General features: G+C 46.4%; 1 protein-coding gene across 3 annotated transcripts in view; it reads left to right on the forward strand.

Moving 5' to 3' along the window:
• FAM219A (family with sequence similarity 219 member A) overlaps nucleotides 1–25,497 on the forward strand; it is a 105,533-nt gene extending 80,036 nt beyond the window's left edge. For 2 of the 3 annotated variants that reach the window (XM_062017762.1, XM_062017764.1), the window contains exons 3-6: nucleotides 8,775–8,877; nucleotides 12,458–12,538; nucleotides 12,900–12,954; nucleotides 14,129–25,497. In XM_062017762.1, coding sequence (XP_061873746.1) covers nucleotides 8,775–8,877; nucleotides 12,458–12,538; nucleotides 12,900–12,954; nucleotides 14,129–14,287 — 398 coding nt within the window. In that variant the 3' untranslated portion in view covers nucleotides 14,288–25,497. The remainder of the gene's footprint in view (nucleotides 1–8,774; nucleotides 8,878–12,457; nucleotides 12,539–12,899; nucleotides 12,955–14,128) is intronic. The other variant, XM_062017763.1, reaches the window with a different exon arrangement.
• The last annotated feature ends 503 nt before the right edge of the window (nucleotides 25,498–26,000 follow it).

Raw genomic sequence — 26,000 nt, forward strand, 5'->3', positions numbered from 1 at the left:
ATTAGGAAATGCAGCTACTTGGATGTTTAAAACCCAGCCCAAGATGGACCTTGGAAAACAGATTTAAAAGCCTGCTCACTGGCCAGTCCTTACAATTTGATGTAGTTCACTAATTTCCCCAAGTTTGGCAGGTCAGCAGAAATAACATACATCATCTAAGAGTACTGTCTTGCCAACATTGGTAGCTGGTTGGCTTAGCTGTCTGACCCTTGCTTATCTGAACAGTCGTTTCTGAAGATGAGTGAAACAATCCTGATTCAGATGGCCTGTCCTGAATAATCAGCACTGACCCTCACTCAGCTCCTGTCATCTTGCAACCATATTATCTGTATCCAGAGCTGGCCACAGACAGATCCTTTTTGTTTCTGCTGCTCCTGTTCGGTAAAAATCGCCTTTCTTTTGCCTTTATTTGCAATGCAGGGAGGCACAGCCATCAGCTATGTTAGTGCCACTCACGCTGTCACACACTCTCCAAATCTCCCCAGGGAGCACAGCCCTCACTGGGATCTGTGTGGCCCCTGAACACAGCTTTCTCGTACCTTCCTTTCTCTACAGCCTGCAGGCAAAGCCCCTATTGATGTACATACTCTGAAATCTCTCCAAGAAGTGACACAGTCCTCGCTGACAAATGCTCTGTCAGAAAGGTAGTGGAGATTTCAGTGTTAGCTAGATGCATGCTAATGTTGCTGAGCTAAATGATGTAAGTGACCTGAAATCAGGATTTTGGCTAGAAGTGGAAGCTGTAGTCAGCACTTTGTTCCTTCTCTGTTTGCCCACAACTCTGTTCATCATTCAGCAAGGTCTGGACTGATTAATTTTATTTACTATCTAATTTAAATTCTCGCCTTGCTTGAGATCGTAGAATTCATCGGGGAATTGCTGCAGTCCTCCGCTTCTGAGATGATTCAGCTGACCGTGGGGGACAGAGAGGCAAATACATCCTAAAATCTCATCTCATAGACCTTGAAGATGGAAAAATACAACTCTGTCACACCAGATTCATTTCTCTTTGTCTTCCCACAGCAGCAAATCCCATGGATCCACAGTACACTGCCCCATAGTAGGAAGGTGTATCTCCTCCTGGTCAGCCAGGTTCTCAAGCAATTGAGTTAGCAATATTTAGACAGCAGCTCTCAGCAGAGAGACAGGAGCGGTCAGCATCCATGTGCTTCCAGCCCTCAGTGCAGCGGGAGCAAATCAGCCTCTTCTGCCACCAAATGGCATTTGTGCTCATCAGGCTGCCTCAGTTCAGGGGGATGCATGTAGTAAAGCACAGTGTCAGTGAGAGGCAATGTCATCCTAAACCAGCCACTGTGACCATACCCAGAGTCACTCACTATCTTGGGACAAATGAGAGCTGCAGATTTGGAGAGATCTAATGCTCCAAATAGCTCTTTGGCACAGTACAGGGTGACATTCACCAAATTCTTGGAGTTTCTGCTTTACCCAGTATCACAGAATGAGTAGTTCTGCAGGAGACTGAAGCATATGGCTACTTTTGCCATTTCAGTTTTGAGGCAGTGTAGCCAAAACCAGCGCCTCTCTGCATAGCAATATGTACCCATCGAGGTCTTCAGCATTTCATTTTTAAAAACAGGAAAGCATTATTAAAACTGGTTATGGTTTTGTCTAAGCACTGAAACCTGAGGAGTAACAGTAAAGGTTGCTTCAAGTCTGATTTTTAACATAGGCATACTCAGACCATCCAGCCTCACATGCTCCATTACTAATTCCCCTCATCATAAAGCAGCTGGACATATCCAGCCACCTGCAAAGGTAACCATTTAAAATTGCACTGAGTAATACAGCAGTGCATGAAATAATTCCTTAGAGCTGTCAGTGTTCCCAGTGGTCAGGGGAGGATTCAGCCCCTCTCAGCTTAGACACAACTTTGTCTAATATAGGTTCTCTGTTGGAGTCTGCTTTATTTATCAGCATGCAGTTACTTGCCCATCCTCTGGCACATTTTAAATCAAGCAGGTAAAAGCAGACCAAGGCAGGGATGCTTTTCTGAGTTCTTAAGACTGCTAGGGCACCATTTTATTGAGGACCTTTGAGGACAGCTATAATACAAGACCATTGCGAAATGAGTTGAAGGGCTGAGTCAATTACGGTCCTGATTGTATCTGCAGCATATATTTACTTTGCTGCTTTATTCTTAGGTGTTACTTCTGCCTTACTGAAGGTTCTGTGGGCTCCTTTGGCTGTTGTCACCGACAGAGCTTACCTTGAAGTGGCACTTGGAGCAAATGGTGATTGGCTTAGATGGAGTCAGCAAGCAGAACAGGCTAGTGTGAGGCTACCACAAAGGCAGAAGCTTGCTTATTTCTTTAAATGATTTTAATGTCATAGAGGCACAAAGTGCCTTAAAGATGAAAGTGGACAAGAGGGACAAGATGTCATAAGGTTGGCAGGTCCAGACGAAAGGCTGCCTCACGTGCTTTTCAGAGCAGTCTGGTGGTATTAAAAGGATCCTGAGCCCCTTCTTCACATACACACACACAAACATGTGCCACTCCACATGTTCCTCTTCTGACACAATCCCCAGGATTAGCTTAAGTGGAACTACTGCAGGTAAATTTCCCAGTGCATCAAGCTGACAGCACAGCTGTCTGTGTTCTCCAAACTCTTCACTGAAACAGAAGCTGCTTTGCTCCACTCAAGCCTGCAGCCAGGTAGGTTACCTGTGGTGGGTTAACCTTGCCTGGACACCAGGCACCAGCCAAAGCCACTCTATCACTCCCCCACTCAGTGAGTCAGGGGAGAGAAAATATAACTAAAAGCGCTTGGGTCAAGACAAGGACAAGAAGATCACTCACCAGTTACCATCACAGGCTAAACAGACTCACCTGAGGAAAACATGTTTCTTACAAATCAAATCAGAGAGCAGCTAAGAGAAATAATGAAATCTTAAAACACCTTCCCTCCACTCTTCCCTTCTTCTGCAGCTCAACTTCACTTCCAGTTTTCTCTACCTCCTACACCTCCAGCAGTGCTGGGGGATGGGGAACGGGGGTTGCAGTCAGTTCAGCACTCTTTCCCTGCTCCAGCATGGGGTCCCTCTCATAGAGTGAGACCTTCATGAATTTCTCCAACATGAGTCCTTCCTATGGGCTCCAGATCTTCATGAACTGCTCCAGTGTGGGTCCCTTCCATGGGGTGCAGCCCTTCAGGAATGAACTGTGTCAGCGTGGGTCCCCCACAGAGTCACAAGTCCTGACAGCAAACCTGGTCCAGCCTGGGCTCCTCTCTGCACCGATCTGGATCTAGCTTGGGCTTCCCATGGGGTCAGAGCCTCCTTCAGGCATCCATCCACTCTGGTGTGGAGTCCTTCCCAGGCTGCAAGTGGGTCTCTGCTCCCCTGTGGCCTCCCATGGCTGCAGGGCCACAGCTGCCTTACCAGGGGCTGCGCCACAGGTTGCACAGGAACCTCTGCTCCAGTGCCTAGAGCACCTTCTGCCATCCTCCTCCAAGGACCTTGGTGTTTGCAGAGGCATTTCTCCATTCTCACTCCTCCCTCTGCCTACAGTCACTGCTGCATGGCAATTTTTTTCCCCTTCTTAAATGTGTTATCCCAGAGGTGCTTCCACCATAACTGATGGCTCAGCCTTGGCCAGCAGTGGATCTGCCTTGGAGCCAGCTCTCTTGGATGTAAAAGCATTGGGCACCTCATAGAAGCCACTCTTGTAGCCCATCTGCCACCAAAATTTTGCCAGGCAAACACAATGCATTACCCAACACAGAAACCCTGCTAGTGATCAGACAGGATCTCCAGACTCCTAATTTAGCATACTTCTTACTGCCAAAAGCATATGCAGGCTGCTTCATGCCCTCCCACCCTCCTTTCCCCTATCCTGCTTCTTCAAGGAAGGGTCTATCTGGAAAACTAGGTAGCCAGCAGGAACGTGGTTTTGGTTAAAGCTATCTTCCCCAGCTGGATCAGCTCTGCTGTGCTGATAGTGATGCTCATGGTGGTGTGTTGGCTCTGTAAGTCATCGCACCTATAGTCACAGTGTGCTCAGTCACTCATAACCGTTTCATGGGACAGGGGATGGCAAATCACAGGTTTGAGTATTTCACTGCTTGTAACAGTTAAGTGAGATGATTAAGCTAAACAACTTATTTCAAATACAAAGAGACTCAGTGCAGCTTTGCTGTTACGCTGCTCTTTTACTACCAGTAATTAGTAATTTTTCTGATGTATCTGAGGAACAGCCTTGTTTTATTCTGAATTCCTCATCTCCAAATGTCTATCCTTCACCTTGTATCTCTGCAGTATTAGCTTTTAATTGATAATCCAACAGCAAACTCGCCAGGCATAAAATAACCTGTGGCTAGAAATCAGAGGGATTTTGGTTTTTGTTTGTTCTTGTATGTCATATTTTCTCCATGTTTGACGGGAGTGCCTGGTAACCCTTCTCATTTTACAGTGCCTAAGAGGCTCACAGAATTTAGGCAGTTTTGTAGGGTCAGCATTGATTTTCCATCAAGCTGTGTGCCCTTCCTGGAATTTCATTGCACATATTGAAACACTGCAGGCAATCATGGACATAGAAACCCATTTCTTAATCAGTACCTGTAACAGACAAGTACTGAGGATGATCCTCTCTGGTCAGACCATGCCCTCAATATCTCAAGGTAAGCAGCGGCCTTGAGGCTGGGACAGACATGTAGTCTTAGGACCAGTTGTCACGTGGGTATAGAATCAGCTAGTATGGGACAGACCTTAAAGAAAAAATGCCATTTACTTATCAAGGCTAGGTTGTGGGTTCCCTCACTCATCTTGTCTTTATGGTGCTGGTTACGTGTCTGATCACACGTTTTATGAGAACTGCTTTAATTTGTGAAATTACAAGGCTTTGTTGAAATGCTGAACCCTGGAAGAAGCATCTTTAGAAGTGCCTGAATCACTCATATTTTTAAGAACTCAAGGACCTAGAGTTTGGGAACTGGAAAGCCAGGGAAATGGAGTTCACAAACTCAACCTACCACACTAGGAGGAAACCCCATGCAGAAAACAGGCACTGAAAATCTCTTCCCCCCCCCACATTTTGATGGACCTGATGGCTGGTGTGCAGGACTGGGATTTATAAACCAGAATTACTGAAAGAGATTGACACTCAAAAGCTGCCCTGGACAATTCTGGAAGTGACAGTAGTTCATAATACTTGTAAGGCTCAAATACTAGTTTACTTACCTCGAAGCCTGATGTGACTCATGCACATCACCACCTTCAAGGGCTTGTCCTAGCACACTGTCCTGATTTAATTTAGAAGCTGGTGAAGGGTCTCGAGCACAAGTCTGATGAGGAGCATCTGATGGAACTGGTGTTGTTTAGTCTGGAGAAAAGGAGACCGAGGGGAGACATGAGCACTCTCTACAGCTATCTGAAAGGAGGTTGTGGTGAGGTGGGGGCTGGTCTCTCCTCCCAAGTGACAACTGACATGACAAGAAAAAATGGCCTCAGGTCGTGCCAAGGGAGGTTCAGATTGGCGATTAGGAGGAACAGTGAGAGGGTTCTTGGACACTGGCACAGGCTGCCCAGGCAGGTGGTGTAGTCCCCATCCCTGAAGATATTTCAAAGCTATGCAGCTGAGGTGCTGAGGGACATGTGTTAATGATGATCTCAAAGGTGTTTTCCAACCAAAACAATTCAATGAAATTATGATTCTATAATTTTCTTCATATCAGGGCTGAGCTGGCCTCCCATTCCCCCTGGGAGCCATCACATTATGGCCACCAAGGACACAGGATTCAGAGCATCCAAAACAGAGATAACTGTTGATTCATTATTAAGAAATTTGGCTGGGATAGATATGGATATTCCTAACATGCATTGCATGGAGATTGTTCACTCCAAGCAAGTAAATCATAGAATCATAGAATAGTAAGGGTTGGAAGGGACCTTTAGAAGTCATCTAGTCCAACCCCCCTGCAGAAGCAGGTCCACAAATAGGAAATGTTGTATTGTTCGGACACACACGTTGGAATAGGACTCAGGTCTAGCCTAGAAATAGTCATGGAGAGACCTGTTGGAGGAAGTGAAAGTCTGGATTCATCAGCCAAATGAGTAATCTGAGTTAGAGTGTTAGTGCTCATGCTGAGCAGTTGATAGAAAGCAGAGAGTGCTGGTCCGTTTAAAAGGCTCAGGCAAGCCTTAACTGCCCTGATAGAAAATGAAACCTGTGACCTTGTTTCTAAACCAGGTGCCTTTTGTGAATTACAGAGCCTCTTAAAGCATTGGCAGCTTGTCTCAGCACTGTATTTGTGGTCAGTGCTGGACCATCTGATATAGATTAGTGGATGTTGGGTTGTATTTGGGGTTGTAAACATTTGCTTCCATAAAACCCTGCTTTACCCCTCCAGTGTCTGAATAGCAAAATTCATGTGGCCTGCAAGATACCAGTCTTTTATTCTAGAGACAGAGATAACCAGTGCATTTGCAAGTTCCATCCAGAGAAATTACTCTGATTTAAGGTTTTGACTTCAATCCTGTATCAGTCTCTTTGTTGCTCCTGCCAGAGAGAATCGTTAATCCAATTCTTTTCCTGTCAAGGTCAATGAACATAGATTCAACTTTGCTGTCAGTGGGAGCAGAGAGAGCACATACTGCTGCATGGTTCATGGCAGTATGTGCTCTTTTCATCCCAGGTTCCTCAGCCATCTTGATGAGGGAACAGAGGGCACTGTCAGCAAGTTTGATGATGATACTGAGGGGAGTGGCTGACACACCAGAAGGCTGTGCTGCCATCCAGTGAGAGCTGGACAGGCTGGAGAGTTGGGCAGGGAGAAATCTAATGAAATTCAACAAGGGCAAGTCTAGAGTCTTGCACCTGGGAAAAAATAACCCCACGTACCAGTATTGGTTGGGGAATGAACTGTTAGAGAGTAGTGTAGGGGAAAGGGACCTGGGGGTCTTGGTGGACAGCAGGACAAGCATGAGCCAGAAATGTGCCCTCATGGCCAGGAAAGCCAATGGTATCCTGGGGTGTATTAGAAGGGATGTGGGCAGTAGGTCGAGAGAGGTTCATACATAAAGGATGGGTGTCAGGAGGATGGAGCCAGGCTGTTTTCAGTGACAAGGGGCAATGAGTGTAAGATGGAACATAAGAGGTTCCAAAGAAATACAAGGAAGAATTTCTTCACTGTGAGAGTGAGGGAGCACTGGAACAGGCTGCCCAGATGGGTTTTAGAGTCTTCTCCACAAAACCCACCTGGACAAGTTCCTGTGTGACCTACTGTAGGTGGTCCTGCTGTGGCAGGTGGATTGGATTAGATGATCTTTTGAGGTCCTTTTCCAGCCCTTTTGATTCTGTGATTCTGTGTTCACAATCTCAAGGCATGTCTGCTGCTTACTGGTGTCTCAGAGGATTTGTCCCCCTGCTCTTCCCCTGTGTGGAACAGACAGAGTTGGTCCACCTTGCACTTGCACACCCTGGTAGGCATGCAACTTTTCCATGGCAAGTGGGAAAAAGTGCTTTTCTCTCCAAGAGTAATAAAGTCTGCAAGAGAAGAAAACATATCAGCACATTTCACACACCACAGGAGATGGAGAAACAAAGCAAATTCACTGTTCAGGTTCCCCAGCAAGCAGTATGGTAAACCCCTATTGTTCAAGCATGCCACAAAAATAGTTACCAACACTTTCTCACACTCTTGACAATGTTCTTAACCAGTCCTTTTCCTGTCTTATTGGCCTCACACTCAGCTTTTCCTTACAAGCCTTGCCTTGCATTTCAGGATGAGATCGGGGCAGTTAGCTCAACTTTTGCAGCAAATTGCTAACTCATTCCAAACTGATTTTCTACAAGAAGCAGGGAAGGACTTTGATCCATAAAGTGGAATCTCAGTTTATATCAAAACCCATCATCCGTGGGCTTCTATCCCTGCTGGAGGCAGGGATGTATAATACAGCACAGACATTGCATACCTGCAGAAAGCTTAGCTTTAGAACCTAAATTCTAGTTGTGATCCTGTGGTGAGAAGTTGTTAAGAGAAATAGTCTCTCCTAAAGAAGCTAATTTAAATTCCCTATTGCACTGGGTACATAAATCTTGACAATGTCGGCATTTTAAGGTGCATTTTCACAGCAAGTAGAAAATACTCTGAAAATTTAAGCAAACAATATGCTATTTTGAAATTTGGCTGCAAAATGTTTCACTTTTTGACCCCCCCCAAGAGTCAATGCAAGATAAAAGAGAAGGACACATGAGGAAAATCACAGAATGCCAGGAGGAGAAACAGGCAAGGCACTTTCCGCTCTAGGGTGTGGTAATCTGATGAGTTGTCATCTGGGAAAACTAATAACCCATGCCTGATGTCAAACTAGGTTGGACTAGCACTAAATGATGGTGCTGCTGTGGTGGAGGCACTTTTCTATCACTAGGCCCTTCAGCAGCATCCCTCATTACGAGGAGAAAAGGTAGAAGGCTAAATTCTCTTTCCCAGCACACAGCATAATCTTAGGGTCCATGCAGCAGCTGGATGCAGATAGAGGCAGAGTCTCCCCTTCCTCTGCCACAATTGGGTCACATCCAGAAGCTCTGTGACCTTAGTGTGGTGTTGTTATGAAATTGCTGAGAGTCAAGATGCATTAGTTTTAGCCCCCGATGACCCTGGAGGCAACAGGACCCAGGTCAATGGAGAGCTCATGTCCTTTGCTATTTATTCTGCTTCACCTTTTGCTGCTATCAGATGTGGGTTTCTGCACCTGTATGGTGGCCAGTCAGGCTGTTGCCCTAATTTTGCTTTTCTTCTTTGTATCCCATATGCAGAGAAGCAGAGGGAGCTGGCTCGGAAGGGCTCCCTGAAGAATGGCAACATGGGAAGCCCAGTTAATCAGCAGCCCAAGAAGAACAACGTGATGGCACGAACAAGGTAAAGGACTTGAAAAGCACTCAGCTGTGCTCTAAGCTGCAATTCCTAATGGCTTTAGGATGGGCATGGAAGATGTTCGTTGCCATTCACCTACTGCCATCCACTCTGGGAGAGCAGTGATGCTCTTTCCTGAAGCTGGCAAATACAAATGCTCTGTTGAATCCCATCTCCTGGGGAGAGCAGGTGCAGCTGAGCCCAGTGATAGTGCAGTCTGGTCGAAAGCTGTGGCTGTCTTGCTTGTTCTGAGTAGCCTAATGTATCAAATAATCCTGACAACAGGAGAGATACAATGCTGCTTGTGTGACACAGACTGGTTTAGAGCTTAGTTCTGCTTTGGCTGCTTCTATCACAGTGGTTCCCCTGCTGCTTTTGATGATGACCCCTTTCCCCATACTGATTGGCTTAATCAAGGCTTGTGAATAATCCATCTTTGTGTACCTCTGCAGTTTGAACAGCATGGTCATACTTTGCTGGAGCTGCTTCGTCATATCTCTCTAAAACAGTATCAGAGCTACCAACCACTGTAAACAAAGATGTTCCTAGCTGAATACTTTCTTTTAGAGTATTTCTATTTTTCATATGCAGGCTTCAGTACACGTACAGTATTACTTACCTGCATTCAAGAGGCAGAAACCCCCCCAGAGCCCGTGGGATTGCATGCTTGGCATGCTGCTGGAAAGATGTCAGGTTTTGGCAGAGGACCTCACTTAAAATGACAAAAAAATCTGCATGAATGCTGGGTGTTTACCGATGAATGGGAAAGTTGCATGGATTGCTATATGTTAAGTAGAACAGGAGCTGCAGGTCAAAGTCTCTCTGTGCAACAGACCTGACAAGTTTTCTTGCTCACATTAATTTCCTAAACTAAAAATAGTCATAAATCACACCTGGACGTTGTCAAGTTTTGTTTGTAAGCTGCTGCAATGTTAATGGAGTACACTGCATTGCACCCTGCTCTGTTGAGACTGTGTAATATAGCTAGGCCCTTCATGGCAGCAAGAAAATCGGCAAATGCTCTCAGCCGGGTTTTACACACCCACTGTACCTCCTTGTCTTCCAAATACAGGCTGGAAAATGCGGTTTCTTCTGGCAATAGGCTGCGTGCTAGCTTCCCAAGAGGAAAGGTAGCAGATGTGCTGCCTGTGAGAGCTAGAAACACTGAAATTAGCAGAGGAGGATGAAATGGGAAACAAGCTGGGATAAGCACAGGTGCCTATATGTGAAATTAGTTACTTCTTGGAGAGGCTGTTTTTTCTGAGCTGTCCTTGGGAAGGAGTGATTGAAGTGGGGAAGAGCAGAGCAGTGACACCTATTGACAAAGGCTTTTGAAACGCCGGCTCAGTTTTATTCCATTTGTGGACATCTGAGCACTGTTCAAAGAAAGTGTGGACCCCTCTGCAGCTACGTATAACCTGCTGGCAGTAGTCTTGCTTTTCTTATGAGTTTCAGAAGCATCCCTTGGGATCTACACTGTAAAATGTTTTAAGTCTGAAGTGTTGGCTTCCTCTGGTTTCTGCAGGAGGAGAATAAGTTAGAGACATTTCCTCCTTTTTAACAGTTCTGCTCTCCTCATCAAATATGTTTGCCTTCATTCAGGCAAACCACATTGTCTCTCCAAGTCTCTGCTGCACCTCCTCCTCTTTACCCAAGGTTCTTCTGTATTACCTATATGAATTTCTGACATTCAGCCTCTTGTACCAGGTTGCCTTCACCATTCAGTCTTCTTCTACAGCAGTGACACAGACAGCCTTAAAGAGGAAAGTATCTTTTAGATATTTTAGTCTGCTCTGAGGATAACCTAAACTCGGATTTGTGTCATAACATATCTCATGTTAAGTGAGCAAAAGCACCAAGACAAGAAGCTTACACTCAGACAGGTGTGGGTGAAATCAGCTACGACTGCTACCCATCTTTGTTCCAAGGACACTGGGAAGGGAAAATAAGGGCAATCAGGATGCAAGTGAAGTGCTTAGATCAAGGGCAGAGACATGATCACAGTTTTTGTGTGTTCCAAAAATGCTGAAGGAAAAGTAATTTATCAGAAAAAGCTGTAGTGGTTTGATTTGTTTCTTTTGGTTTTTAATCAAGTAAATAGCTCCATGAAAGGTTCTTCTCCTAAGATCCCTTCATAGTGCTTTGTTCACTCATGGTATAGTAACAACAGTGAGTGTATATAGAGCAGTGACTTGAAAACTGGAGAAAGAGAATGGTAGACAGTAATTCTGATAGCTGTATGGGCAAGTTGCTGCTGCCAGATCACAGCTCCAGTTCCAGATATGTTTTCTTCTTGACTTTTTTCCTCAGTGCTTCAGGACTAGAAGGACCTTATCAGTGCCATGAGAAGGGGTTCTGAATTCCATTTTCTCCAGTTCCTTGGTGCAGCAGGTTGGAAATTCTGCATCAATTTAAAATTAATTTCTTTACTTTTGTGTTCCCATGAATACAGCAGGAAAATACGACTACTCATGAACCTATATATCTGCTTAGATTTTATATATTTTACTCTCCCTGAGCCTGCCCCTTGGCAGGCCTTTGTATTGTAATAGCGTCCTGAAATTTTCTGAGCAGAAGCAGAAAAATACTTCAGGCAGTGATACTATTACTATTACTATTTCTTAATTAAGTTTACTATTTCTTAAACTCTTAGTGAAGCATCATTGTTTATCCTTGTGTTGTGTTAAAGACTAGTTCTTCGTTTGGGAGAAAACCTGAATCAACCAACTGAACAAGGAGATTTTTGCCACTCTTACAGTTCTCACCTGCTCGAGATAGAATCTTATTCCATTTGCTCCATTTGGTTGATCTTACTTTAAATGTGAACCAGAATTTTGTGGATGAAAGGACCCAGTTGTGAATTAAATACCAATGTATTAATGCATTTTCCATATCCAAGAAGCTCTGAAGCCTGTATTCCATTTCACAAACCCTCTCAGGCAATTAAAGGTGCAAAGTAATTGTCAGCTTTCGTAACACTTCTGATGAAGTGAAAGTCATTATAAAATAATGGGATTTTAAAAGTGCTAGTCTGACTGGACTCTTATGCTGCTCTCACCAGCTCATATTTCTCGTTACTAAATTTAGGACTGAGACCTCAGAAGTGTTGTGTTTGGGGAGGGAACTCGGTAGATCTTTCTGTGATCAGGCAGAAAGAACACATCTCTGATTTGCAGTGGTAAAATAGTAGGAGCACTGAGCCTCTGCCTTACTCTAGCCTCATTCTCCTATTTACTTATTACTAGTGCCGTGTACTTGTTGCTAGGAAGAAAGAGCAATCTGATATGACAAGCAGTGCTAGCCAAACAGGTTCACCAAAATGAAGTGCAGAGCAACTCAACATTTTCTCTCCTAGGAAGGATCACATTCCCAAGGCACGTCTGGAGTTCACCCCTGTGAAACTGCTCTGAACTACCCAGAGACATGGCTCTCTTCCTCTGGATTGCACCCATTTAAGCATTTTCACTGATAAGGGAGAGTTTGCAAGGGAGTGAAACAGGGAAAGACTATCACGTAGCTTTGCCCTAGACTGTGTGTAGTGTTGAGTTTTACTCTGTGATTAACTGATAACATTTAATCATTTCAGGCTCGTTGTTCCCAATAAGGGCTACTCATCGTTAGACCAGAGCCCAGATGAAAAGCCGCTGGTAGCCCTGGATACGGACAGGTATGCAAAGTGCTAATACTACCATCTGCATTATGGTGTGAGCGAGTTTTCGTGCCAGAGTGCAGCACTGGAGATAACTCTTGCTGAAACTACTCTTGCAGGTTACTCGCACTCTTCCTTGCTGTGCCCTTTGGCATATGCCGTAACGGGTCTATGTGTTTAAACAAGGAGGAAGAGACACAAGTAAAAAGCACCATGTTGGAAAGACCTGAGGTTCACAGATGAAAATTGCTATCCAGGCTCACTTGCTGTAACTTTTCTGTGCCTCAAGTGCAGCTTCACAGCACAAGAGAGATAGGGCTAGCCGGAAAATACAGATGTTTCTGACTCCTTCTGTGCTATATCTTGTCTTTCCCTGCAGTGATGATGACTTTGACATGTCCAGATACTCTTCCTCGGGATACTCATCAGCTGAGGTGAGTTATACTCTCTCCTGCCATCCTTGCCATCAATACTTATAGGGGAGCAGACAGAAACAGCTTATGGTGGTTTTGTACTGCTAGAAATAGCTACACAGTGAATTTACCAATGGTGTAGGTGAGTCTGGAAGGGGCCATGGCAGAAATTGTATCAAGTTTCTTTCTTCCCTGGTGATCCAGTTGGCTCTGTCGCTGCACTGCCACGGCACAGAGGTTTTCCTGTCAGCTGTTTTCACAGCTACCTTGGGCTTCACTCAAGCTTTGCCCAATTCTGCTTAGTCCTGCAGTGTTGGGTCATGTGGTATAAAAAGCATCAACTTATCTGTCACACCAGCTCAGCAACCTCAAGCAAGCTCAGCTTGCCAAGGACACAAATAAAGGATCTGAGGGTGTACTGTCATTTTCAATTCTTGGAGCTGTCAGGGTTACACAGTGCCTGTTTACTTGGAGCAAGCAGAAATTCCAGGGAGGACTGGCAGATATGAACCCTTGCCCTTTCAAAGAGAAGAGGCAGGAAGCTCAAGTTTGTTAGTCTCTCTGTGTTGTTTCTAATATATTCCCAAGGTCTCTCCTGAATTAGTTGCTCAGCCTCTGGCAATTGCTTCTATGGGATCTGATTTTAAATCCAGGGTACTGGATTCTGCATACAAGCTGCTGGGGACTCACCAGTTCTGTCCCTTCCTTGGGCAAAATGCATCTGAAACACAGAAATGGCCAAGGGTGGGACCAAATAAAATTATCAGGGCCATTTCTGGACCTTGATGAAGTGTTGTCCCAGATTTGGTTAGACAACACTTCAGTCTGAGATTACAAGGAACCAAGAGGCTTTACCTCCTTTCAACTGCTATACTGTGCCCTAGGCAGACGAGAGACTGCCCAGCTACCAGTTCATTTATTAACATCATTATTGTGTTACTTTAAATGAGAGTTTGTTTTCATGGAAAGATTATTCCAGAAGAAAATAAATAGTGCATCAGCTTGCTACTCTGAAATATCTCACTGTAGATATCCTGGAAGAAGCTCAAGCAGAAGGCAACTCTCACTTCTCATCAAAAGCTGGGGCAGCTGCTAATGATGGGGAAATATATTTGAGAGTAAGGGGGACATCTTTCATCTTCCAGTCAGAACTGTGAAGGCTCAAGTGTGTGACCATTTGTCTCTTTGTCTGTAGCAGATCAACCAAGACTTGAACATCCAACTGCTAAAGGATGGGTACCGGTTAGATGAGATCCCAGATGACGAGGACCTCGACCTAATCCCCCCTAAATCAGTCAACCCCACCTGCATGTGTTGCCAAGCCACCTCCTCCACCGCCTGTCACATCCAGTAGTGAGGCCGGCAGGCTGTGATCAGTGCTTTCCACTATAACTGTAAAACTTAACAGCCATTGCTTCCTCCTATGGTAGGACGTGCACCTCTTTGTGTTCATGGAGCCAGGAGAAACCAAAAAATTCATTTTATGATTGGTTGATAAATTATTTTAAACTACAATTAAACAAACGATAAGTTGCTCAAAGTGCCAGGCAGCGCCTGGCAGAACTGACTGATCTGGAGAGCGAATGCAAAGGGGTCCAGAGATACCTCCTTGATTTGTGTAGGCACTGGGGATATTTTATAAAGTGTCTGTTCTAGAATAGGAAGGGGTAGATGGAGCTGCAGGTAATCCTGCCCACGGAAACCAATCCATCTGCGAGATCAGCAGTCTGAGGTGTCAGGGTTTTACCAGTGAGAGGAGGTCAGTTCTTAATTCATTCACTAAACCTGTTCCATTTGCATAACCAAAATGATGCTGTAACTGGGGCACAGGAATGGAAACAGAGCTGGGCATCCTCTCTTATGGCAAGGCTATCCAGGACTAGCATGACACAGTTCATTCACATTGCAAAGGTGGCATTTCACTGCGAGTCAGTACTAGCTGGAACTGTCATGTCACATGCTCATAGTTCCACATTAAATTACCACCAAACACATGAGATTTGATCTGCAATCCCTCTGTGCTTTTCAGATATTCAGTCCTTGCCCATACTCTTGAGTTCGGTCCAGTCACATGTACTGACTTCAGCCTATGCTTCTATCCCATGAGACCCACTTGCTTCCAAAAACCCGAAACTTTGTCCAAGTAAGAAGCTTTGTTCATGCATGAGTCCTGCATGGCACAGGACTACAGCTGGAGGGTCTGAAGGTTGGTGCTGGAAAAGCTAGTTGAAGATTGAACATTTTTACAGTGCTCTTGGCACTGTGTCTCTTCATACCTATGGGAGAGATTTGTTAATGCTGAAGGCGACCAAGGGGTGATGTCAGACTTTAGGGGAGTTTCCAACAACGGCAGGATTATGAACAGCTTCAGCTTAAAAAAACCCATGAGAGTAAACTACTGTTTGTCCCATATCCACCCACTTACAAAACAGATTTTATCTGTGTTAGAGCTGTCCCATGTCAGGAGCAACTGTGTTTGTTTAGTGCTGGAATAGTCAGGAAACCTGGCACTGCAGTAGGTTGCTGGACTGAACTGCCAGCTCACCAGCAGATTGTTTAAAATGCAAAGTCATTTCTGGAACTGGGAAATGTGTCCTCTCCCTGGCTTCAGCATATGTGGGGATCAGGCCAGGAATGGGCTGGCATTTTTCTCAGTGTCTTAATCTTTTATCCACTGGCACAGATGTGTGTGCCAGGAGAAAGGACTGCCCTGTCTTGGGTCATCACTTGCTTTATAGCCTGTGGAAGAGAAAAAGCAAGGGCATTTTTGCTTCTATAAGAATTCACAATTTACTGCCCCCAGGCAGACAGATTCCTCCATCTGAAATCTGCATGAAGTGAGTGGAGTCTTTGAGATGTCCTCTTCGTAGTTAGGAAGTTGATTTAACATCCTGGGGTTTCACTCTGTGCAGTGCTAAGCATGATATCATCCACAGCATACGCAGAAGAGCAGACACACAAGATTCCTGTGCTTTATTATTCACTAGCTGGTATGGGCAACTGTTGACGCTGTGTTTGCCTTCCTTCCCTCAAACAAGCACACTGCCACCCTGTCTCCAGGCCACAGGAAGATGGCTGCCTGGTGCTGTTTACTGAGCATTCCTGCCTCCTCATGCAGAAGTGTTGGTAAACTTGCCAGCTGCTCTAGGAAGAGTGTTCCTTAAGTGAATTTCTCACTCTTTGTCACCACTTGATAATGCTGAGTGAGAATATTTCCAAAATACAGCTGAGGCTGAGGTTAGCAAGTTGACGGGGGGAAAGGGAAGAAGTCTATCAATATGGTATAGAAAGAAAAGACAGAAGAACATACAGAGTCTTGTGGGGATTTTTCTAGGGGTATGATAGAATCATAGAGTGGTGGGCGTTGGAAGGGACCTTTAGACATCATCGAGTCCAGCCCCCCTGCAGAAGCAGGGTCACCTAGATCAGGTCACACAGGAATGTGTTCAGGCGGGTCTCAAAGACCTCCAGAGAAGGAGACTCCACACCCTTCCTGAGCAGCCTGTGCCAGGGCTCCCTCACCTCAACAGGGAAATAGTTTTTGCTTGTGCTTAAATGGAACTTCTTGTGTTCCAGCTTCATACCATTACCCCTCATCCTGTCACTAGATACAACACAAAAAAAGGGATGTCCCAACTTCCTGACACCCACCATTTATATACTTATTAATGAGGTCCCTCCTCAGTCTCCTTTTCTCCAGACTAAACAGCCCCAGTTCCCACAGCCTTTCCTCATAATGAAGATGCTCCAGTCCCCTGATCATCTTGGTAGCCCTGCGCTGGACTCCCCAGCACTTCCCTGTCCCTCTTGAGCTGGGGAACCCAGAACTGGACACAGGACTCCAGATGAGGCCTCACCAGGGCAGAGGAGAGGGGGGGAAGAACCTCCCTTGACCTGCTGACCACACTCTTCTTGATGCATCCCAGGATGCCATTGTCATTCTTGGCCACGAGGGCACATTGCTGGCTCATGGTTAGTTTGCTCCCCAGCAGAACTCAGAGAGAGACCTGGGAGGTGACAACATTCAGGATGAGTTGTTCCATCACTTTTCCAGGGATAGAGGTGAGGCTGACCAGCCTGTAGTTTCCTGGGTCGCCCTTCCTGCCCTTTTTGAAGACTGGAGTGACATTGGCCTTTCTCCAGTCCTCAGGCACCTCACCTGTCCTCCATGATTGTTCAAAAATGATAGCGAGAGGCTTAGCAATCACATCAGCCAGCTCCCTCAGCACTCTAGGATGCATCCCATCAGGACCCATTGACTGATGAGCCTTAAGCTTGGCCAGCAAGTCTTTAACCTCTTCCTCTTCCACCTTCTGCTGTCCTGGCCATCCTGTTATCATTGCTGGACTGGACTTCCTGAGAGCTGGCCTTGGCTGTAAAGACTGAAGCAAAGAAGGCATTCAGTACTTCGGCCTTCTCTGCATCCTCTGTCACCAGGGCACCCTCTGTGTTCAGCAGTGGGCCCACATTCCCCCTCATCTTCCTTTTGCTACTAATGTACCTGAAAAACCCATTATTGCTTTCCTTTATTTTCCTGGCCAGGTTTAATTCCAGAAGGGCTTTAGCCTTCCTAGTTGCACCCCTGCATGCCCTGGCAATGTTCCTGTACTCTTCCCAAGAAACCAAGCCCTGTTTCCAGCTCTCATAGATGGCTGCTTTCTGCCTGAGTTATCCCAGCAGATCCTTGCTCATCCATGGAGGCCTCCTACCTCCTTTTCCCTCTTTTCTACATATGGGGACACACTGATACTGGGCTTGGAGGAAGAGGTGCCTGAAGATTGATCAGCTCTCTTAGGTACTTCTACCTTCTAGGATCTTATCCCATGAGATCCGTCCAAGCAGGTCTTTGAAGAGGCCTCATCCACTTCCTGCTCCTGATCAGGTGTCCTGTAGCAAACTTCTGCAGCAGCATCATCCACCTTACCCTGCCCCTTAGTTTTCACCAACAACCACTCAACCTGCCCCTCCTCCCCACCCAGGCAGAGCTCAATGCACGTTAATTGCTCCCTCACATAGAGAGCAACTCCACCTCCACGCCTTGTCAGCCTGTCTCTCCTGAACAATCCATGGCCCTCCATGGCTGTGCTCCAGCCATGGCAGCTGTCCCACCATGTCTCTGTGACTGTAATGAGGTTGTAGCCCCACATCCTCATAGAATCATAGAATGGTTCCATCTCATCTCATTCACATCTCCAGTTCCTCCTGCTTATTCCCCAGGCTGTGTGCATTGGTGTAGAGGCAGCGCAGGGGCTTACTCAAACACTTAAACACACAGGTTTCCGTGGCTGGATGCAGGAGGATCCTCCCTGGTTTGGCTTTCCCTCAGGGTGGTCAGCCTTCTGCATCTCAACGCGCTGTGTGGCTGAGGGACGCTTACTATTGCATTCCCTGCCCTGCCCTGTTTGAATGATGACTTGTTCTATGTTACTTCTCCCTGCACCCCCCAAGTCCTTTAGTTTAAAGCCCTCTTTATCAAGTTGAGTAGCCTATTCCCAAATATTGCAGTGCCCTTATGAGAGAGATGAATTCCACCCTGCCCTGTCAAGTTATAGTCCCCAAAGAAGGTTCTGTTGTCATAAAATCCAAAACCTTCCTGCTGGCACCAACCTCTTAGAGGGGCTTTGTAGTTCGCATAGGTACCATGCAACGTCTCAATCCCATTTATCCTCTGTGCCTTCCAGGCGGGCTGCATGTGCTCAGCCCTTCCTACAGCCCTTGCTCATGAGTTTGGATCATTCAGCATGCCTGCTAGGGCAACAAGCTATCCAATTGTGTGGATCCAGCTACAGAGGACTGCAGGTCCCACTGATCACTGTCATGCAGCCATCTTGTTTGGTCTAGGAGTGAGGTTTGCTGACACTTTGTCTCCCAGGGTTAATGCCTCTGCTCTGAAGGACAGATCTTCACTGATAAGCACTGCCCCATGGCACCACGACCAAGTCCTTTTATTGCCTCTATTGCTGTTTTTTGCCTGTCATGTGCCTCAAGGTATTCCTCAACCCTGCAACTGCCCTCAGCCCTTTGCATCGTGTGACGTGCATCTGCTTTGAGTACAGCCCTTTTAGGGAGGGAGGGAGGGAGATGAATTTAAATGTTATACCCAGTGCTTCCTCCAAATACAGACCGAAGCACAAGCCAAATATTTTTCCCTGTGCACAGGAGTGTGCTGCACAAATAGCTGGTTTGGGATGACAGTACAGGAACATAAAATGGCAATTTTTTGGCTTCTCCTCTCTATGCTTTGTGTTCATATATTTTACTAGGGGGATAAAGTAGAAAGGGTGGGGAAAAGTAGTTATCTCTGTAGGGTTATTATCAGGAAGGCTGAACAGATTTTGGCAGTGCATATGTGGCTATCATAGAAAATTGAACACTAAGCCTTCTGAACCACAGCCCCTGAAGCAGGTTATGACCATGTGGCATGTTTGTCGGCTCATTATGGAGTGTGAGGGACAGCCCATCAGTATGTATTAACTACAGATTGGGCTGACTCTCACTCTGGTCTTGCGTTTAGACCTTTGCCTCGGCCAGAATGTTTTTCCTTGTGCCCTTGTTGGAGGTTGCACTGTGGTGACTTCCCAGGAAAGTGTATAGATACGTGGCCACTCTGACACTGCTCTCCTCGGACGAGTCTCTGATGCTGTGGCCTGGGGAAGGCAAAAGCAAAGAGCATGGACTCTGATTCTCTGTCACAGTGTGATACAGTCTTAAGATCTGCAGAGCTGCTGGGCACTCTCCTAAATGCAGATTGCATGCAAGAAAGCAAATTGTTCCTTGTTACAGTCTTTGCAACAAACCAGATGGTCTTCTCAGGCCCTACTTTCAGTCCAAAGTTGTACAGCATACCAAGGGCAGGAGCACCATGGTGTATAAAAGGCTGCATCGCTGTTGGTCTAAATTACCATGCAAATGGAATTTAAGGATATTGATGATGCAGCCTCAACAAAGAAATTTGCATTTGATGCCTCCTAAAGCCAGACTGGCTTTTTGTCAGGATTCTGTGTAATTTCAGTCACCAAATTACCCGAGTTTAAGCAAGTCCTGTCCCTTTATCATCTGCTAATTTTGCCCTTTCATGTGAGCTGGCTTTGAACACCAGGATCTCAGCACTCAACTCTATTTCTCTGGTCTGCAAATTCCCCATTTGCAGATGTCTCTGTGAGGAGAAACATTCTCCTCCTGTTGAGGAAGATCTTCAGATAGCATGGTCTAGGATGAAAATTAACTCCATCCCAGCTTGGAGGAGCATATCTTCACGTCCGATGTTGCTGCATGTCTTACCCCAATATGTAGGCTTGGCCATTGGGTCTGCTATGCTGTCTAGTTGTCTTGCCTGCAGATGCCTTGCAACTAAAAAAAACTGGGGGGAAGCTACTGCATGGACTTTGAAAGGGTCTTCAGGGCACTCCCCCATGAATAGTATGGACTCAGCTGCTTCTGCTTTGTCTCTCTAGCTCCTTTCCCAAAAGAAAGTCTTCACTCTGCTCAGCTTTGTGCTGGCTGACACATTGGTCTGCAGTCCTGAGAGGAATCCTTTCCTCTCTGTGCAGCCTGTCCTTGGGCTGACATATGAGCTATACAACAGCATGCTTGAAAAGTACAGCGCCCTGTATGTGACTCCACAGAAACATGCTTTTGAAGAAGGGAAGGACCCAGCTGGGCACCAGATGGAACAACAGGAAAAGGAAAACAAGTAGAAACTACAAAGGTTGCCAAGAGCTGTCTTGGCCTAGGGCAGATCCCAGTTGTCCGAATTAATCTGTCTCAGAGCAGTGCTGCTACCAGCAGGGAGCAAAGCTCGATTTCAGATGCACACACCAGAAACACCATGTCCCTGAGCTGGCACCATGGCCAAATACTACTGCAGAGAGTGCACTGGGCTGTTAGAACACAGAAATGAGATCAGAAGTCCCTTGCTGCTGCTGGCACGTGGTACACATCTGCTCTAAGCCCAGGCAGGTCACATCCTTGTGTCCATTCCCTTTTGCAGCACAGGGGGGAAATCTGCCTTCCCAAGATGCTACAACCATCCCCAAGTGTGTGATGTGCACCATTGATAGGACAAGCAAAGATGCAAAAGGCATGCTATAGATATTCTATACATATTTGCAAGGTGTTACCCTGCTTTCCCTCTGTTTATCAGCTTCTGATGTTGTTTACATGTGCCAGAAGGCTGCAGGGTGTAGGTTAGTAGAGAGATTAAGGAGCTTTGGGGGAAGATGTTTGGCAAGGATGTTTTTCCCGGTTATTTGGCAACTTGCTCTCAAACAACTGGCTTCTCAATATGTGTGCTGCCACAGGGAACATGCAAGAAGATTTGGCAGCCCAACAGCACCATCCCCTGCTAGTGGAATTACAGACTTTAGGAATGCAACTGGGACAGCAAGTGCTGATGGAGGGAAGAGAGCATTGGAAGATCCATTTGGGATATTCCCACCGCAGTTTCATGTTCTTACTTCTAGTATCCATATAATCACCTGAGGGTATAAAGTGGCAGTTTTACGTGGGCTCTTCCTTCAATTTTACATTTTTGAAGCTCACGTGGGGTAGGGCCACTCTTAGCTATAATGAAGTAGGCTTTGTCACCTGGCTGCTGCTTGACTCAGCAAGCAAGGCTACATGTTCAAAAGACACATCTGCATAGATGGGCAGTAACATGTGGTGAGTTGAGCAAGGAGAAGGCATGGGAGGTTCTTCATTTTAAGATGCTTTTCATCTCTAGGTGATTGCATCCTTGTAATTTCCTTTCAAGGCTTTCCTGTGAGAATAATTGCTACAGCCCTGAACCAGATTTCATCACAAAAACCCTTCTCTTGTCACAGAGCCACCCAAGTTCTGAAGCAGAAGGGCCAGCAGTTTAGCACAGAGGAAGCAGTTGCAACCTAAGATTACCTACAGAAGATTAATGCAAGTTTCTCACAAAGTCTGGCATCCATATTTTACCTGCCTATATAATGCATCTGAGCTGCTGCATTGCTTCCAAAAAATGACAGCTACATCCCCTCCTTTGCCTGCCTTGACATTGGTGACAATTGCAGGATTACACCAGATAAACACTGCTTGTCTAGTTGCTGTTTTTGCAGCTCGCAGTGGAGGCAAATGTTGGGGATGAATTGAGATTACATGGAGCAGAGCATGGTGGCCCACGCAAACAGGCAGCAAGCCACGTTGCAGAGCTGATAGACACTGGCAGATCAGGTTTCAGCTCTCCCTGGTGCCTGTGGAGAGCAGCTCTTCCCATTGTTCCCCAGACTGCTGTGGTTCAAGCCCAGCCAGCAATGAAGCACCACACAGCCACTCGCTCACCCCACACACACACCCGTCTCCCAAGGGATGGCAGAGGCCCCAGTGAGATGGGAAGAGAAGAGGTAAGCAGGGGCCTTGTGGATTGAGACAAGGGCAGGGGGAGCTCACTGCCAATTATGGTTTGGGCAAAACAGACTTAACTTAGAGAAGAAACAAAGAACAGTTCAATCTACTACCAACTACAATCAGAAGAGCCAGACAGCCAAAAACCAGAGCAGGATGATGAAAAAATACAAACCAGCACTTCAAGATCTCCCTCCCCCACCCCTCCCTTCTTCCTGAGCTCAACTTCGTGCTCCACATATCTCTACGTCCTCCCCGCTCAGCAGCACAGGGAGGCAGGGAATGGGGATTGCAGTCAGGCCCTCACGGTCCCCGTTGTTCCTTCTTCAGAGGAGGAGGAGGGCTTGTCATGTTCTTCCCCTGCCCCAACGCAAGATTCCTCTAAGATGCATTTTCTGTGGGAAGGAGCCCACCTCTCTGCTTGTACCTGGTCTGTGGAACCATTTCTATAGTAACAAATAGGTGATACAGGCAGTGGAATGTCATCAGAGAATGGAGGTACAAAAGAAACCTCATTAAAATGTGACCATCTCAGACACGTCACTGTAGGCACAGTAGGCACTGGGAAAAGGCCATGCTAAGTCTCATTACCTGCTGAGATGTTTACCCTCCTATAGCAGCATCTCTCCCCTAGTTGACCATCCAGCTGCCTCAGGTGAGGTCACTGGGAAGCACTGCTCTCTACCTTCTTGCTTCCGCACCCTCAAAAAGCTGTGACTCCATTTGTTACCCACATTCCATGAGCCTTCATGACCTGAGAGACACAGAGTTTGTTGGGACATGGAACACAGACGCATGGAGAGAGTTGGAAAGCCTGGACAAGCTCTCTTCACACAGCCCTTCTGTGGTTTTTAATCACCTTCATCTCCATTCCCAGCTCACAGATTTCTTTGCATGGAGAAGCGGTGGTGGCAGCTGTGCTCAGCTTGTAGCTGCCCCTGTCCCGAGACAAACCCAAAGGCAAACATCAGACCAGTGGGACATGCAACGAACACGATGGTGGGTGAGCCAGAGAGCAGGCTGGGATTTCTCATCACTTGCCTGATGGTTGTGGGGCTGAAGGTACACCAGGCTGCTGTAAAACCTGGGTATAAGGCAGCAAGTTGAACCAGCAGCCTTGCCAGCCCCTTGGCCCAGGGATGGAGGCCTGCAGCAGAGGCAGGGTGGGTGGCTGTCAGCATCCTCTTGCTGTAAGGCAGGGTGGTAAGGCTGTAGTGCTGCAGGGAGAAAGGCTCTTGCAGAGGATGAAGTCTTTGCAGGAAAGAAAATTCAGAAAGATTTTTCCTCTCCCCTTTTTGCACATATTTAGCCATTTTTAGTCCTTCCGCAGAGGTTATTGAAACTTCAGTTTTGTAAGGGAAATGAGCCACTGTTAAACGGCCTTCTGGAGGGTTTGAAAGCTGGCACTGCCTGCATGAAGAGCTGGACTGTGTCTAACATGCAACTTCCAGACCTCCTGGTACATCCTGTAGCTGTGTGGGGACTGGGTTGGGAGGGTCAGCACTGGCCATCATGCCAAACAGCCAGGGCTTCCCAAACTGAAGAATAATCAGATGGGAAAGTTGGGGAAGAAGCAGCCACAGTAGAAAGATAACTAGTCTCCACAGGTAATCCTCAGTATCTGTGTCCAGTGGTTAGTCCTAGAGTTGCAAGCCTTGTTTTATTGCACACATCCTCCTTCCACTCCTCTTCTCTCAAAGCAGCCATCACCTTTCCTCCTCCCTGCCCCACACACTGGCAGTGAGCATCAGAGGCAGTTGCACCAAAGTGACTCTCAGCCCAATCCTGCATCCTCCTCTCTCGCTGGAGCCCAAGGCACCCCAGATAGTCATTGGCCATCACAAGTCTCGTAACTCCGCTTGGTTTCTTTCCTTGTGTACCATACCTTCTTTAGCATGCGCTCTAGCAGGGCAGTACAGAGGGCTCTGACTGTGTCCCAGGAAGCTTCTTTGCCCCCTGGCAGCACCTTGCAGACATGCACCTTAATGGGAATGTACTGGGTTGATGCTGGTGAGGTCTGGCACTGCCAATGTTGCATGGGTGGCAGCTGATGGGGATCCACTGGGGAAGGCTGGCAGGAAGCAGCTACTGTCCCTTTTCTTTTCTTTTTTTGAGGGAGAAGGGGATATTTTTGGCATTATGATTATTGTCCACCTTCCAGTGGCCAAGTTCTGGGCTGCATTAATAATTGGGGAACATTGGCTGTCTGGGAAGGTATGGAGCTTCGCACCAACCTTAGTAGCAAATGTTGTGGCTGTATCTGGAGCCTGGATACAGGCTGCGTTTCTCCTGTGCTGGCAGAGTGCTTTCAGCAGGCTCCCAATACGACATTCCTGGCAGACAGGGAAACAGCACTCCTCCGAGTCTGGATCAAATCTGCACTTACATTTTGTGCCCTTGACTTGGAAAAAAAACAACCCTCAACCCAAGCAAATACTTCCCAGATCTCCTTTCCCTGTGTGGTACCTCGTGCCCCAGGGGAGGGCGTGGTGGGAGGCATTTCAGGATCACCAAAAGCAAGATCCTTTTTGGATGTGTTTAATGGAAATATCTTTCAGGAGGAGAGACCTCCCAACCTTTGTGTTAATCTCGAGCAGGGGATTAATTTCCGGCTGTCCTTGCGTATAGTGAAACACAGCTGAAACAGCCAAATGCAAAGTAGAGTTAAATGTAGGGTTTGACCTGAATAACCTTTTAATTAGGAAGATAAATTTGTTGTAGCTTGACCTTAGTCCGTGTTAGGAACCTGCTAATCATTTGACATGCAGAGTGTATTAATGCTGCACTTAACTTGGCCATTGGTTTTATTATCTGGTTTGGGGAGTTTTTTCACTCCCAAGGCATCAGTCTGCATTGTGTATGGTTTTCTTTCTTCTCTTTTTTTTCCCCCCATTCAGAACATGTAGCACACTGTTGTACTTCTGTTCCTGTCTGTGTAGAGTATTGCCTTAAACAGATCAGTTGTGTTGTGGTTTGTTTTGGGTTTTCTTTTTTCTACCACCAGTTTTATGCATTAATTTATTTTAAAGATGTGGGGTGTTGTGGTTTTTGGTTTTGGTTGGGGTTTTTTTTTTTCCAAAACGTAAACCATGTATAATATTTTTTTTTAACATTTCCATTTGCAGTATTTATCATTGTTACTGGTTGTGTGTAGTGTAACAGAATTAATGATATTAAAATGCATACATATGAAAACCAGCCTGCGGCCTCTCTCATTGGAGCGAACGGGGGTGAGAGGGTATGAACTGCACCAGCAGCCACAGATAACGAAATCAGGGATGCCAGTGGCTCATGCTGGCCACCGATCCAGTGCAGGATTAGTCCCTGTCCAGCCAAGAGGCATGGACTCCATCTCTCTACCAAGCTGTGTTCCCCAGCTCTGTGCTTTGGGGTGCTCTGAGGTGTCCACTCTTCCCTCCCAGCCTCCCAGGAGGAGATGGAGTTGATGGAGAGCCTAAGCCTGGCTCAACAGAGAGCAGTGGGGTGTGAAAATCAACAACAGCTTGTTTTCTTCATTTAATCTCTTAACAGCACATTAATTGGGGCTGTCTGGAGGCATTTGGAGCCCTTGATGGGGACAGGTTGGTATCTAGCCTGACAAGGTGGACTTGGTTCTTCTCCCGTCATCTCCAAAAATGTGTCAGCTGAGGGGCCAGAGCCAGGACCAGAGTGGGGCTCTGAGTTGGCACTGTGTGACA

This window comes from Colius striatus, chromosome Z, assembly GCF_028858725.1.
Source record: "Colius striatus isolate bColStr4 chromosome Z, bColStr4.1.hap1, whole genome shotgun sequence".
In the NCBI taxonomy this organism is placed as follows: Eukaryota; Metazoa; Chordata; class Aves; order Coliiformes; family Coliidae; genus Colius; species Colius striatus.